This window comes from Hoplias malabaricus, chromosome 15 (assembly GCF_029633855.1).
Source record: "Hoplias malabaricus isolate fHopMal1 chromosome 15, fHopMal1.hap1, whole genome shotgun sequence".
In the NCBI taxonomy this organism is placed as follows: Eukaryota; Metazoa; Chordata; class Actinopteri; order Characiformes; family Erythrinidae; genus Hoplias; species Hoplias malabaricus.
Window position 1 is genome coordinate 2810333 of NC_089814.1, and position 13313 is coordinate 2823645.

At 46.4% G+C, this 13313-nt stretch overlaps 1 protein-coding gene across 2 annotated transcripts in view; it reads left to right on the forward strand.

Moving 5' to 3' along the window:
• The window catches only part of gabra6b (gamma-aminobutyric acid type A receptor subunit alpha6b), a 32044-nt gene extending 25564 nt beyond the window's left edge, over positions 1-6480 (forward strand). For both annotated transcript variants that reach the window (XR_010795498.1, XM_066645941.1), the window contains exon 10: positions 5600-6480. Coding sequence is in view for 1 of the 2 variants with exons in the window: in XM_066645941.1 (XP_066502038.1) it covers positions 5600-5609 (10 nt within the window). In the remaining variant the exon portion in view is untranslated. The remainder of the gene's footprint in view (positions 1-5599) is intronic.
• The last annotated feature ends 6833 nt before the right edge of the window (positions 6481-13313 follow it).

Sequence of the window (13313 nt, forward strand, 5' to 3'; positions counted from 1 at the left end):
CGTTAGAATTGAACAGAACCAGCAGATTTGCATTTTAAAAAACATTTTAGAAACGTCTGTGACCTGCTTTCGTCCAAACCCCCCGAGCCCCACAGCAGTGTTCTCCCCCTGTGTAAACAGCCCTGTTCAGAACGCCCGCTTTCAGCACCTGTTCCTTTAAATGATAATGAGCCGCTCGCTGTTCACCCCGACCCCGAGCGCACAGCAGTGAGGAGCGAGGAGCAGAAGCTCCGTTTTTAGCCGTTTTCACTCTGTTCTCTTTCTTCAACGTTTTTACTCAGTGCTCTTATTTCTCCGCGCTCGTTGTGTCCGTTTTGCTGAGTTTAACCTCGTCTTTGCGCTCTCACATAAACACGGGTCCAGCGCTGTGATTGGACAGACTCAGACGAGGGGGCGGCGCCGTTCTAAAGTCTCTGAACTTGACGTCAGAAGCGGAGCAGAATCAGAACAACTCGTTTTATCCCGGCAGCACACTGAAACAAGAACCCAGACAGTTTACTCAGTGCATGAGTTGATGGCCTTATTCACACATTAATGTGAATAACGGGTTCCTTCATTACATTCACTCATTCATTCATTCATTCCTTCTCTGTAATCCTTATCCAGTTCAGGGTCACGGTGGGTCCTACCTAGAATCATTGGGCGCAAGACTCCTTCATGACATGACTACTTTACTTTAAACCCTGTTGTTATCTGCACTGCTCTCAGAACAGCTTTTAACTACAACCCGTAAACAGCGATGTGGCCTGTGTTCCCAAACTTTTGACGGGCAGCGTGGGAGCCTGGAGCTCACAGCAGCAGGTTCCGGTCCTGGACGCCGGGCTCCTGATGGACAGGAGGAGACGGAGTTAAAGAGAAGCTGCAGCAGAGTGTGGACGGCGGCAGGTGCCTCGGCGCTGACAGAAAAATTCCTCCGGAGCCGTGACTCACTCTCGGAGCTTTTACAGCCCGCGGCCATCCCACTTTATTTATATCATGTGACGGCAGTGAGAGGCTGTCAGACCCCTACAGACCCCTACAGCTCTCTGACAGCACTCTGTAGCAAACCATAACCCTTTACAGTCCTCCAACAACCTCAATAACCCATTACTGCCTCCTACAGCCCCCTGTAACCCTCAATAACCCATTACTGCCTCCTACAGCCCCCTGTAACCCTCAATAACCCATCACTGCCCCCTACAGCCCACTGTAACCCCTCAATAACCCATTACTGCCCCATGTAACCCTCAATAACCCATTACTGCCTCTACAGCATCCTTTAACCCTCAGTAAATCATTACTGCCTCCTACAGCCCCCTGTAACCCTCAATAACCCATTATTGCCCCCTGTAACCCTCAATAACCAATTACTGCCCCCTTTAACCCCTCAATAACCCATTTATGTCCCCCCTACATATACCTACAACCCTCAATAACCAATTACTATCCCCTATATATTAACCAAAATCCAGCCACATCTACCCCTCTTTTGCCCTCAGTAACCCATTACTGCCCCCCTACAGCCCCCTGTAACCCTCGAAAACCCATTACTGCCCCCTACAACCAACTGTAACCCCTCAATAACCCATTACTGTCCCCCTACAGCCCCCTCTAACCCTCAATAACTCATTACTGCCTCCTACAGCTCCCTGTAACCCCTCAGTAACCCATTACTGCCCCCCTGCAGCCCCCTCTAACACTCAATAACCCATTACTGCCTGCTACAGCTCCCTGTAACCCTCAGTAACTCATTACTGCCTCCTACAACCCCCTGTAACCCCTCAATAACCCATTACTGCCTCCCTACAGCCCCCTGTAACCCCTCAGTAACCCATTACTGCCCCCTACAGCCCCCTCTAACCCTCAATAACTCATTACTGCCTCCTACAGCTCCCTGTAACCCCTCAGTAACCCATTACTGCCCCCCTGCAGCCCCCTCTAACACTCAATAACCCATTACTGCCTGCTACAGCTCCCTGTAACCCCTCAATAACCCATTACTGTCCCCTGTAACCCTCAATAACCCATTACTTTCCCCCTACAGCCCCCTGTAACCCCTCAGTAACCCGTTACTGCCCCCCTACAGCCCCCTCTAACCCTCAATAACTCATTACTGCCTCCTACATCTCCCTGTAACCCCTCAATAACCCATTACTGCCCCCTACAGCACCCTCTAACCCTCAATAACTCATTACTGCCTCCTACAGCTCCCTGTAACCCCTCAGTAACCCATTACTGCCCCCCTACAGCCCCCTCTAACCCTCAATAACCCATTACTGCCCCCCCTACAGCCCACTGTAACCCTCAATAACCTATCACTGCCCCCCTACAGCCCCCTGTAACCCCTCAGTAACCCATTACTGCCCCCTACAGCCCCCTCTAACCCTCAATAACCCATTACTGCCCCCCTACAGCCCACTGTAACCCTCAATAACCTATCACTGCCCCCTACAGCCCCCTCTAACCCTCAATAACCCATTACTGCCCCCCTACAGCCCACTGTAACCCTCAATAACCTATCACTGCCTCCCTACAGCCCCCTGTAACCCCTCAGTAACCCATTACTGCCCCCTACAGCCCCCTCTAACCCTCAATAACTCATTACTGCCTCCTACAGCTCCCTGTAACCCCTCAGTAACCCATTACTGCCCCCCTGCAGCCCCCTCTAACACTCAATAACCCATTACTGCCTGCTACAGCTCCCTGTAACCCCTCAATAACCCATTACTGTCCCCTGTAACCCTCAATAACCCATTACTGTCCCCCTACAGCCCCCTGTAACCCCTCAGTAACCCGTTACTGCCCCCCTACAGCCCCCTCTAACCCTCAATAACTCATTACTGCCTCCTACATCTCCCTGTAACCCCTCAATAACCCATTACTGCCCCCTATAGCACCCTCTAACCCTCAATAACTCATTACTGCCTCCTACAGCTCCCTGTAACCCCTCAGTAACCCATTACTGCCCCCCTACAGCCCCCTCTAACCCTCAATAACCCATTACTGCCCCCCTACAGCCCACTGTAACCCTCAATAACCTATCACTGCCCCCCTACAGCCCCCTGTAACCCCTCAATAACCCATCACTGCCCCTACAGCACCCTTTAACCCTCAATAACTCATTACTGCTTCCTACAGCCCCCTCTAACCCTCAGTAACTCATTACTGCCTCATACAACCCCCTGTAACCCCTCAATAACCCATTACTGCCCCCCTACAGCCCCCTGTAACCCTCAGTAACCCATTACTGCCCCCCTACAGCCCCCTGTAACCCTCCAATAACCCATTAATGTCCCCTCTACATCTACCTACAACCCCCAATAACCAATTACTACCCCCTATATATTAACCAAAATCCAGCCACATCTACCCCTCTTTTGCCCTCTGTAAACCCTTATATCCTTCTTTCAGACACCTACGTCTTTTCGATAACAATCTGTAGTCCCCATATCCCCAAATAACCAATTACAGTCTTCCAGCTGCCCATTATAATCCCTTACACCCACACTTCTGCCTTATTTACCCCTTTGTAACACTCTATAACCCTTATACACTTCTTACAGACCCTTACAGCTCTCCAGATAATCTCAGTAACCCAATACAGTCCCCCTAGAGTCACACAAACCCCCTTAAACACACTACAGTCCTGCTACAACCCAACTACAACAGGCCTACAGCTCCTTCTACCACTCCTTAGCTCTTTATAACATTTTATAGCCATATACAGCCCCCTGTCCCCCTCTTGCATTCTCCTTTCTCTACCCTCCCATAACCCCCCTGTTGACCTCTACAATGCGGAAATGCTGCAAAACGTCATGGAATGGTTTTGTTTTCACTGAATGTGGAGCATGTTTTTCTTTCTACTGAAGTCACCACCTCGGACCCGGCCTTTTGCCGGACGGTGGCTTTTTGCTGGAACGCAGGATTAGCGCGAGTGTTTTTAAGAGCTGTCAGGTCACATTTAATCACATCCTTTACAGAGTCAGGGAGGTGGAAAACAGGGCGGAGAGAGAGGGAGGAATAACAGAATAAAGGAGGAATGAAAAGAACCGGTGTAGCTTTATAACGGATCCTTCATTCACTCCAGCACAGAGCCACATCCACCCGAGAGAGTGTGCGTGCGTGCGTGTGTGTGTGTGTGTGTGTGTGTGTGTGTGTGTGTGTGTTCCTGAGGGTGATAAACTCCAGTCTTTATTGCCACCCCCCCATACAGTGTGTGTGTGTGAGAGAGGTAGGGGGATAGTATTTCTCTCAGAAAAACCCTCTTTGCTCTGCTGCAGCTTGACTCCCTTTATCCCGTTATTTACACATACTTTAATCACCATTCAACTCCCCTTGTGCCCCCCTCCCCACCCTTGTCTCTGTGTCCGTGTTCCCTCTGTGTCCGTCTCCCTGTGTTCCCTCTGTTCCTGTCTCCATGTCTGTCTCCCTGTGTTCCTCTCTTCGTGTCCCAGTCTCCTTGTGTTCCTGTTTCCCTGTGTTTCAGTCTTCCTGTGTCCCACTGTTCCCTGTGGGACCAGGGGCCAAACAGAGAGTAGAGTCCAGTAGCATGCAGTGGAATCTCTCCAGGAGTGACCAGGGGAAACCTTCAGAAAACTGGATCACACTGAGTTCAGAGACAGTCACTCAAAGTGATGGAAAAAAGAAAAGTGCAGATTCAATGAATCTTTAAAGCACTCAGAAGTTATTTATTTATTTATTTATGTATGTATTATCTCCGAGAGGTTTTCCGAGGTAAAGTCCGCTCCATCTCAGCCGGGAAGCATCCGATCAATAACGGATCTCCGTCAGATGAGAGCAGAGGAGCGTCTCGCTGGAGGACACTGCTCAGAAAGCTCAGCCTGAGGGGGATAACAGGATTATTCCTGCAGTAAACGCTCATTAAGAGAAAGTTTAGAGGAAATTACAGGAGCTCATGTAGGTCCCACACGGTCTCTCTCAGGCTGTCTGGCGCCACCAGATTTGGCATTTTGAGCATTAAAGGTGCAATCAATCAAATACACCTCCAAAATATAGCAAACAGTGTTTACAAAAGTGATTGCATATTGTTTATGGAAATGAGGTATAACTTTAAAAGCCCTGCTCATGCTCCACAGAGTGTGTTCCTTTAAGGGGACGTCATGCTTAAATTAATATTAATACAGGACCTCTGATACAGCCAGGTCACTAGGTGTCACTACTGCAGGGTGAAGAGTCAGTGGATAAAATAATTGATTGTACCTTTAATGCTAAATATTTCTCAGTGGCAGCGTGGCATGGTTTTGACAAATGATAATAGACATCTATCAGCCCCTTTCCCACTGATTATTTTAGAGCAATAAAGCACGGAGAGGAACCAGGACTCAGAAGGAGAACCTCTCTCAGAACCAGAGGAAGAACCATAGAGAGGAACCAAGTTGTTAAAGGGATAACTGCCTGAGACAGAAGCCAAGACTCTGAGGAGGAGTCTCATCTGGAGAGGAACCAAGACTCAAAGGCAGGGAGCAAGTTGTCTCCACTGAGTGGACTGTATTGAATTTATGGTCTGTGATTGGACGACAGGGTTTAGATTAACCAATAAGAGCCTGCGATTTGCTGTTTGTGTGTTGTTTATTTGTTTACGCTGTGTTTTCTCCGACAGGGACGTGTGAGCGGCCACAGCAGACCCTTCCTCGGGATCTCAGGGGACGGAGGGATGAAAGAACAGATGGACAGATGGATGGCTGGATGGAGGGAGAGAGAGATGTGGGAGGGATTTATGAACTCATGCTGCTCTCTGAACCTGTGTCCATTTGGACCTGGACTCTGCAGCTTTTCTCTCTTGACCTTTTTTCCTTCTTTGTTTTTCTCTCTGAGCCTGCAGAGTGTATACACACACACACACACACAAACACACACACACACAAACACACACACGCAACAGTGTATCTATCTATGCAGCTAATGGAGCCGCTCGGTTACCATTCGTTTAAATCACACCATCCTTAAGTTTCCTCCTTCATGCTCTGACACTGCCATTACACTGACACCTAGTGGCCGGGGAGTGTCAGAGACTCTGTACTAATCCCTATTTTAAACCTAGCCGACCCCATCTGGTGGGACCCGCTCTATGAAGCATAAACTGGTTCAGGGACAGCAAAGCATCTCTATGTCTCGTGTGAGCTACACTTAAAGCAACAATAGGTAATATTTTTAGTTTAAAATTACACTTTCAATATAATTGTGATGCTCCACTGAGCTGTAATAGGAAGAATAGAGCCTCTGCCTTTGCTACTCTGGGCTCAGCACTGCAGAAACTCTACTATGTAACTTTTGGAGGAGGGTAGGAAGCCATTGACTGAAGCTTGACTGAAGGACAGTGCTGTAAATGTAAAAGTAAATTTTATCTAGTGTTGCTTTAATAATGAATAATCGTTCCTGTAAATATTGTATTTTTTGGTGGTAAAAATGACTGACCGCACCTTTAAAGCCTGACCAGGTTGTATTTATTCAGGTCACTATTGGTGTCTATGGAAATAAAGCCAGAAACCACGCCCACTCTGCTTGTCTCTTGCTTTGATGTCAACACTCACCGACCCTCGGGCTATGTCCGGACCCTGGTCACTCTGTAATTACGGTTTTACTTTTAAGGGTGGGGCTTAATACCCCCCTCTGGGTCCTGGGGTGTCTCCTCTCCTCGGGTCACTGTCTGTGGGGTGTTCTCTCTGTGTCTGTGTGGGTTTCCTCCAGATGCTCCGCTTTCCTCTTAGAGTCCAATCACACTATTGTATGTGGAGTGACTGAGTGAAATTATCCACAGGTGTGACCGAGTGAGTGTGACTGGGTGAGTGAGTGTGTGTGACTGACTGACTGAGTGTGTTAGTGTGACTGAGTGTGTGAGTGTGACTTAGTGAGTGTGTTAGTGTGACTGAGTGTGTGAGTGTGACTGAGTGAGTGTGTGAGTGAGTGAGTGATTGTGACTTAGTGTGTGAGTATGACTGAGTGAGTGTGTGAGTATGAGTGAGTGTGTTAATGTGACTGAATGAGTGTGTGAGTGTGACTTAGTGAGTGTGTTAGTGTGAGTATGACTGGGTGAGTGTGAGAAACTGTCCACCGGGGTGTGTGTGTGTGTGAGAGAGAGAGAGAGAGAGAGAGAGAGAGAGAGAGAGAGAGAGAGAGAGAGAGAGAGCTACTGAGTGAGTGTGACTGAGTGAGTGTGACTGAGTGCGTGAGTATGACTGAGTGTGTTAGTGTGACTTAATGAGTGTGTGAGTATAACTGAGTGAGTGTGTGAGTGTGACTGAGTGAGTGTGTTAGTGTGACTGAGTGTGTGAGTGTGACTCAGTGAGTGTGTGTGTGTGTGTGTGACTGACTGAGTGAGTGTGTGAGTGTGACTTAGTGAGTGTGATTGAGTGAGTGTGTTAGTGTGAGTATGACTGGGTGAGTGTGAGAAACTGTCCACCGGGGTGAGTGTGTGAAAGTGTCCACAGGTGTGTGTGTGTGTGTGTGTGAGAGAGAGAGAGAGAGAGCTACTGGGTGAATGTGTGTGTGACTGAGTGAGTGTGATTCTGTGTAGACTCTGGAGCTGTACAAAAAAAAAGACGAATGACTGGGTGAAGGAAAATTAGTTGAAGTCCTCACATCCTGACACACACACACACACCCCAGTAATGGAGTGTGTATGAAGAGTGTAAGAGCTCTGTTTCTCATATCACTCTCTTTATCACTGACCTGATGTTTTTTTTTTCTTTCAGAAATGAAACAAAAGCTCTGTCTGTTGTTTTCTTCCCCTCTTCTACACCTCTTTAAACATCCTGCTGGGAAAGACCAACTCATTCTCTCTCTGTCTCTCTCTCTCTCTCTCTCTCTCTCTCTCTCTGTCTCTGTCTCTCTCTCTCTCTCTCTCTCTCTCTCTCTCTCTCTCTCTCTCTCTCTTACACACACACCTACATCTGCACGTTAAAAGCTTTTAGATATGAGGCACAGTCTTTTAAAACCTCTCTGATGTTTGTGGGTTTTATATTTTCTTTATTATTTTTATCTCCCTCTGAAGTCACCAACACCTCAGAGTGAAATATCACAGACCACTGCAGGAACATTAGAACATTATTAGACATGGTATTAGTTGTTTTACGTGTTGTATGTGATTTTATCCAGTGCCTGAGTCATGTTTCATCAGCAGATGGTTCTGCTCGCTCCTGTCAGTGGGCTGAGACGCATCCGGACGAATTCGGTCCGCTCCGGTCAGAGAAGACCCTCCTGAAACTGCTCCTCTCTCTTCAGTGACAGATGCAGAAGTTACTTCCAAGAGAAACGTCCCCTAAAACTTTAAAAGCGTATCAGATGTAGCGCTACACATTTTATACACATTCATTCATTCATTCACACAGATCTATAGTCCCTGCCTCTGTCTCCACCCACCCCTACAGGAGCCACCTGCACAGCAGTGAGGAGCGAGGAGCAGAAGCTCTGGTTTTTAGCTGTTTTCGCTCGTTCCTCTTTCTTCTCCCTTCCCCATTTTTACTCTGTGCTCTTATTACTCTGTTTTTCTATTTCTCTGCTCTCATTTTCACCATCTGTGCTCTGTTCTTTTTTCTCTCTGCCCGTGTTGTCTTAATATTCACTCAATCCTCTTATTCTCTGCTAGTGTTTTTCTCAGTTCGTATTTGTGTGCTCCCATTTTCACAGTTTTTTCCAGGGTTCTCTCATCTCCAGGGTTCTGTTCTCTGATTGGGTAAAGCACATGTTTTTAGTTATTAATTTAAAGTTACTCTCACTTTTCTTTGAAGGTCAGGGTAAAATGACCCCAGCTCAGCGCTCAGTGGCAGCAGTAAAGCTTTTAGGGGAGGGTTAATTGACCCGGTCTGGATCTCAAGGTTTAGTTTCTGTGACGAATGAAGTTAATGCCAGAGTAAACAAAGCCATTTCAGATTACTATATGATTCCAGTATGAGAACGATCCTGAAGTACAGCTCACACATTCGCTCAGGTCCATAATTGTTTGTCTCAGCAGGAAAAATATAAATAAATAAGAACTCAGAGATGGTTCAGTTTCCCAGCAACGCTGAAACTCCTTCCCGAGCTCTTGGTCTGTTTATCCTGTTTATTTCATCTCTTATTTTAAGCCATAATTACGTCTCGTCATTGTTGGACTGAACTGTCTGTGAAACTGCACCAATTAAAGAACACAGCGGCTACTTTTCTCCTTTATCTTTTATTTTCCTCCGTCCTTTTCTTCAGCTCTGAGTCCACACTCACAGTAAAGGCATTAACCATATTTTCACTTTAGGGGTTGGATTTGCTGATGTTTATTTCTGTTCCCAATTAAGTGGAGGTGTTTAACGAGCTCATGAACCAATCACACCATTTAATGTGTGGCATACTTGCATATGGAGCTGGCTTTATTTATCCCACAATATCTCCTCCTTGACTCACTCTTTGGCACTTTTTCTGCACTGAAGCCCTGGAAAATAAAAGTCTTTAGATCGGTTTGAACTGTGGATGTCACTAAATGTATTGGATGCAATGGGAGAATATTTACAAAATGGACCTTGGTCTAAAACTCTAATCTTATACGTCACATAGCTCAAAACAAAAGGACTTTTATTCTGACGTGCCTTTTAAGAGGTGGCAGGCAGCATTCTGCACCACAAATGACTTTAATGGTGCAATGTGAAGCCTTTTATAATATGAATATAATTATAAGAATCTTATAAAGTTGTCATTTTCACAAAGTCAGTTCCAGTTCAGGACTTTTATTTTGGCATGCTTGTTAGCTGTGAACTGGCTGTCTCTGTCCATAGGCAGCTCAAGCTTAAACCTTCAAAACCTAACACCTGTGCCTTTACTGTTGTGATCCTTCTGTTGCTCTGCATACTTTATTAGCCCCCTCTCACGTTATTCTTCAATGGTCAGGACTCCCACAGAGCAGGTATGATCCTTTTTGAAGTCTGCTGTTGTTTGCGAGTTTCTAAGGGTGTGTTTAGACTCATCAGTGTTGGTTAAAATGTTCTGTTTGTGTGGCTTTTGAACTCTGGTGCACACCAAACAAGTGAAGATATTTAAAAAATAAAAAATCTAGAGAAAAATGAATGATTTTTAATTATACAAAGATTTAAATACAACTACTACTTCTGTTACTAATGTTACTGCTACACTTAGTACTAACACTACTACTATTTCTACTATTCAATATCTCTACTACTATTGCTACTGGTACTAGTGCTGCTACTACTACTGCTAATACTATAACAACTGGTGCTACCCAACCTACTGTATTTGACTCTTCTGATCTCTACTGGACTCTACTCTCTGATTGGTCCCTGGTTGGTTTTCCACAGCTCCCCCCTGAAATGTTGTCTCTAACCCTGTCTCTAAGGGGAACAGTGGTCTTTGGAAACCACAACAATGGCGGCGGTAACGTTAAGCGGTGTTTACTCATGGTGTATTGGTGTGTTGTTGTTGTTGTTTGGGACTGAACACAGCTCCGTCATCAGTTCAGACAGATCAGTAGAGTTTGTTCCTTCCTTGTTGCAGCGTCCAGCTCTCGCTGGATTCTTTCGTCGGCCACCGATCCAAGGAGCGTTTGAACCTCTTCAAAAGACCACGGCGTCATTTTACGAGCTGCCGTCGTGAGTCGGATAAAAACAAACGTGATCTCTGCTGCAGCTGGAGATTTTACAGATGGAGAGTTGGTGCTGGTCGTCTGCGTTGCGTGGCGTAGAGTGACGACTCTCTCTGGACGATCAGCGCTCTGCAAGGTTTACACGCCACGGTTTAGTCCCTACTCGACTCGCTCTGAACCACCAGAGAACAGCCACTAAACAAGAACCCGCTTCCAGAACGAGGACCTGATTCACCTGGTGGAGGAGGAGGAAAGACCTGTCGAGTCAAGTAGGCACCATACTCCAGCTACTACTCTGGGTGCAGATGACATATCTCCGTAGTGAAGTATGACAGTTTGTAAATCGGTTGCTGAAGGTGTGCCCCTCATACCAGAGGTTCAGTCTGCTTGCCGCGTGGACGTTTCTACATCATTAGAGAAACAACAAAAACAAAGCAGCTGAGCTCCACCCCATCAGCCAGAGGGAGATAGCTGAGCCTAGGGGGTGAAGTTTAACTCTTAATGAGGTGGGAGTCTGAGGGAAAAGTAAAGTGTGGATTACTGTCTGCAGTGAGATCGGCGTCTACTAACAGGGCCATTATTCTGGAGGACGATTAATTAGGAGAGGGATCGTGAAATTAATTGAGCCTGAATTTTGTCTGGTGGTCTGTAAAATCTGTGCAGAATGAGGTGATTTGGTCTGTCAAGGTTTATAGAGCAGAATGGAATGTAATGACCAAAGCGTCAGTGGGAATTTCCCAGGGATCTGATCTTTCTCCCCAAAAAAAAAAAAAAAAGAAAAAGGCTGGTGGAATACTGTTAAAAATATCAGTTTTCATTAGATATAAACATATAAATAAAGATATAAACGTATGTTTCAGTTTGTCCTGTGTATTTATAGTATCCAACTGTATCTGATAAAGATGCATGGACATAGACTGGTAACACATAGAAGCCCTAATATCAAAGATGTAAGATGTACAGAGGATTGGAACTGTGTTGGGTTTCAACACAGACTTTTAGTCAAATGTATTTCAGTGAGGACTCTGACGGACTCCAAACACACCTCAATACAGTTAACGTTCCTTCAAGTGTCAAAGTTCACGTCGACCAATAGCAACGAGGAGGAGCACAGACTGACAACGAAGGAGAATCCAGAACGTAGAAGAGGAGAATCTGAGCAGTGCAGCCTTTCCCAGTTCTGTATGATGCCAGAGTGGCAGAATATAAAGATTCTTGCCGTTGTGTAGTGGCCTGGCACTGTGTGTGTGTGTGTGTGTGTGTGTGTGTGTGTGTGTGTGTGTGTGTGTGTGTGTGTGTGTGTGTGTGTGTGTGTGTTCTGTTTTTTCAGGTTCTGAACAGTCCATATTTCCTTCCGTTTGTAAAATATTTCATTTCTCGCTGGGGTTAGCTGCTCCATGTACGTGTACGACCTCCCGAGGAAAAGTGGAGTGTGTTAGAGTTGTTTGGGTGTTTTGGCCCAGTGTGAAGTTTCCTACGCCATGTTCCTGACGATGACCAACAGGAGGCAGAGCTCTGTCCGGAGCACATCTGTAAACACGGAGGAGAGAGAAAGAGGGAGGCTCTGCTGTAGCTGTCAGTGGAACAACCGAACTGAGGACACGCTCTGGACGTGTAACACATTCCCTCAGGGTCTCTTTGTGGGAGACAGTCCACACCGTGCTCTCCGTAAAACCCAGGAACCGCCCACTATCACTTCTTCTTATTATTATTCTTTCTGGAACAAAACCTCCAGCGTCACACACAGTGCTGCTGTAGTCTCCTGACGACATATGAATTCACGCAGTGAAGAGAGGAGTGGTCAGTCTCCCGACCGAGACGCAGCAGGGACAGTGCCCGGCGGACTGAGCTGTCCCTCTGTCTGCTGGTTCTGACCCGGAGACTCTGCAGGCTGAAGAGGCCGTGTAGTGGGGGTTTAGATCACCTGCTGTGCAGAGGGCTTTCAGAGAGAGGCGGGTGCTGTGTGTGTCCTGGAGGGAGGGGAAAGAGGAGCAGAGGATTTCTCAGGTGCTCTCACGACATGCCGGAGGGTACCACACAGCGATGCGGCTGGTCAGGAGCCTCTCGGTGGCACCTCTGTAGAAAGTGCACATGACTGGGATTGGTAAGTCCAGCACAAACCGGTCATCTGTAAAATCTCCAAACTGCGGCAGAGATCACCACCTGAAATTATGCAAAAATTACAGAAGTAAACAAGATTTAATGGAACTACAGAACTGAATAAATAGGACATGCTTTAATCTGACCTGGAATACACACACACACACACACACACACACAGAGGAGAGAGAGAGAGATAAGAGAAAGAAAGAAAGTTGGAGAGGGACAGGGAGATTGTGGGGCAGATAGTGAGAGAGGTAGAGAGAGAGATGATGAGATGCAGTGGTAGAAAAAAAATGTTGCATTAATTGGTTTACACCATATTTACAGTGATATTAATGCAGTTAAATTTGTAAATGCTGATTAATGGATGAGTATTCACACACACACACACACACCCTGTGGGACGGCTGAGTTCGGACTGACTGTCAAAAAGAGTAGAGTGCCACCTATTGGTCCACAGCCTGTAGCCTCTGTGACCTCACAAACACAAGTCTGATCTCTCAGACAGAATCTGGCCCACACACACACACACACACAATCAGTAAACAAACAAACAATATAAGGAATATGTGTAAATCTGCAGTAAAGGGTGGATATAATGTGTTTGTTTGATTGTTTTCTGTCATTTTGTTTGAGTTTAAATAAAGCT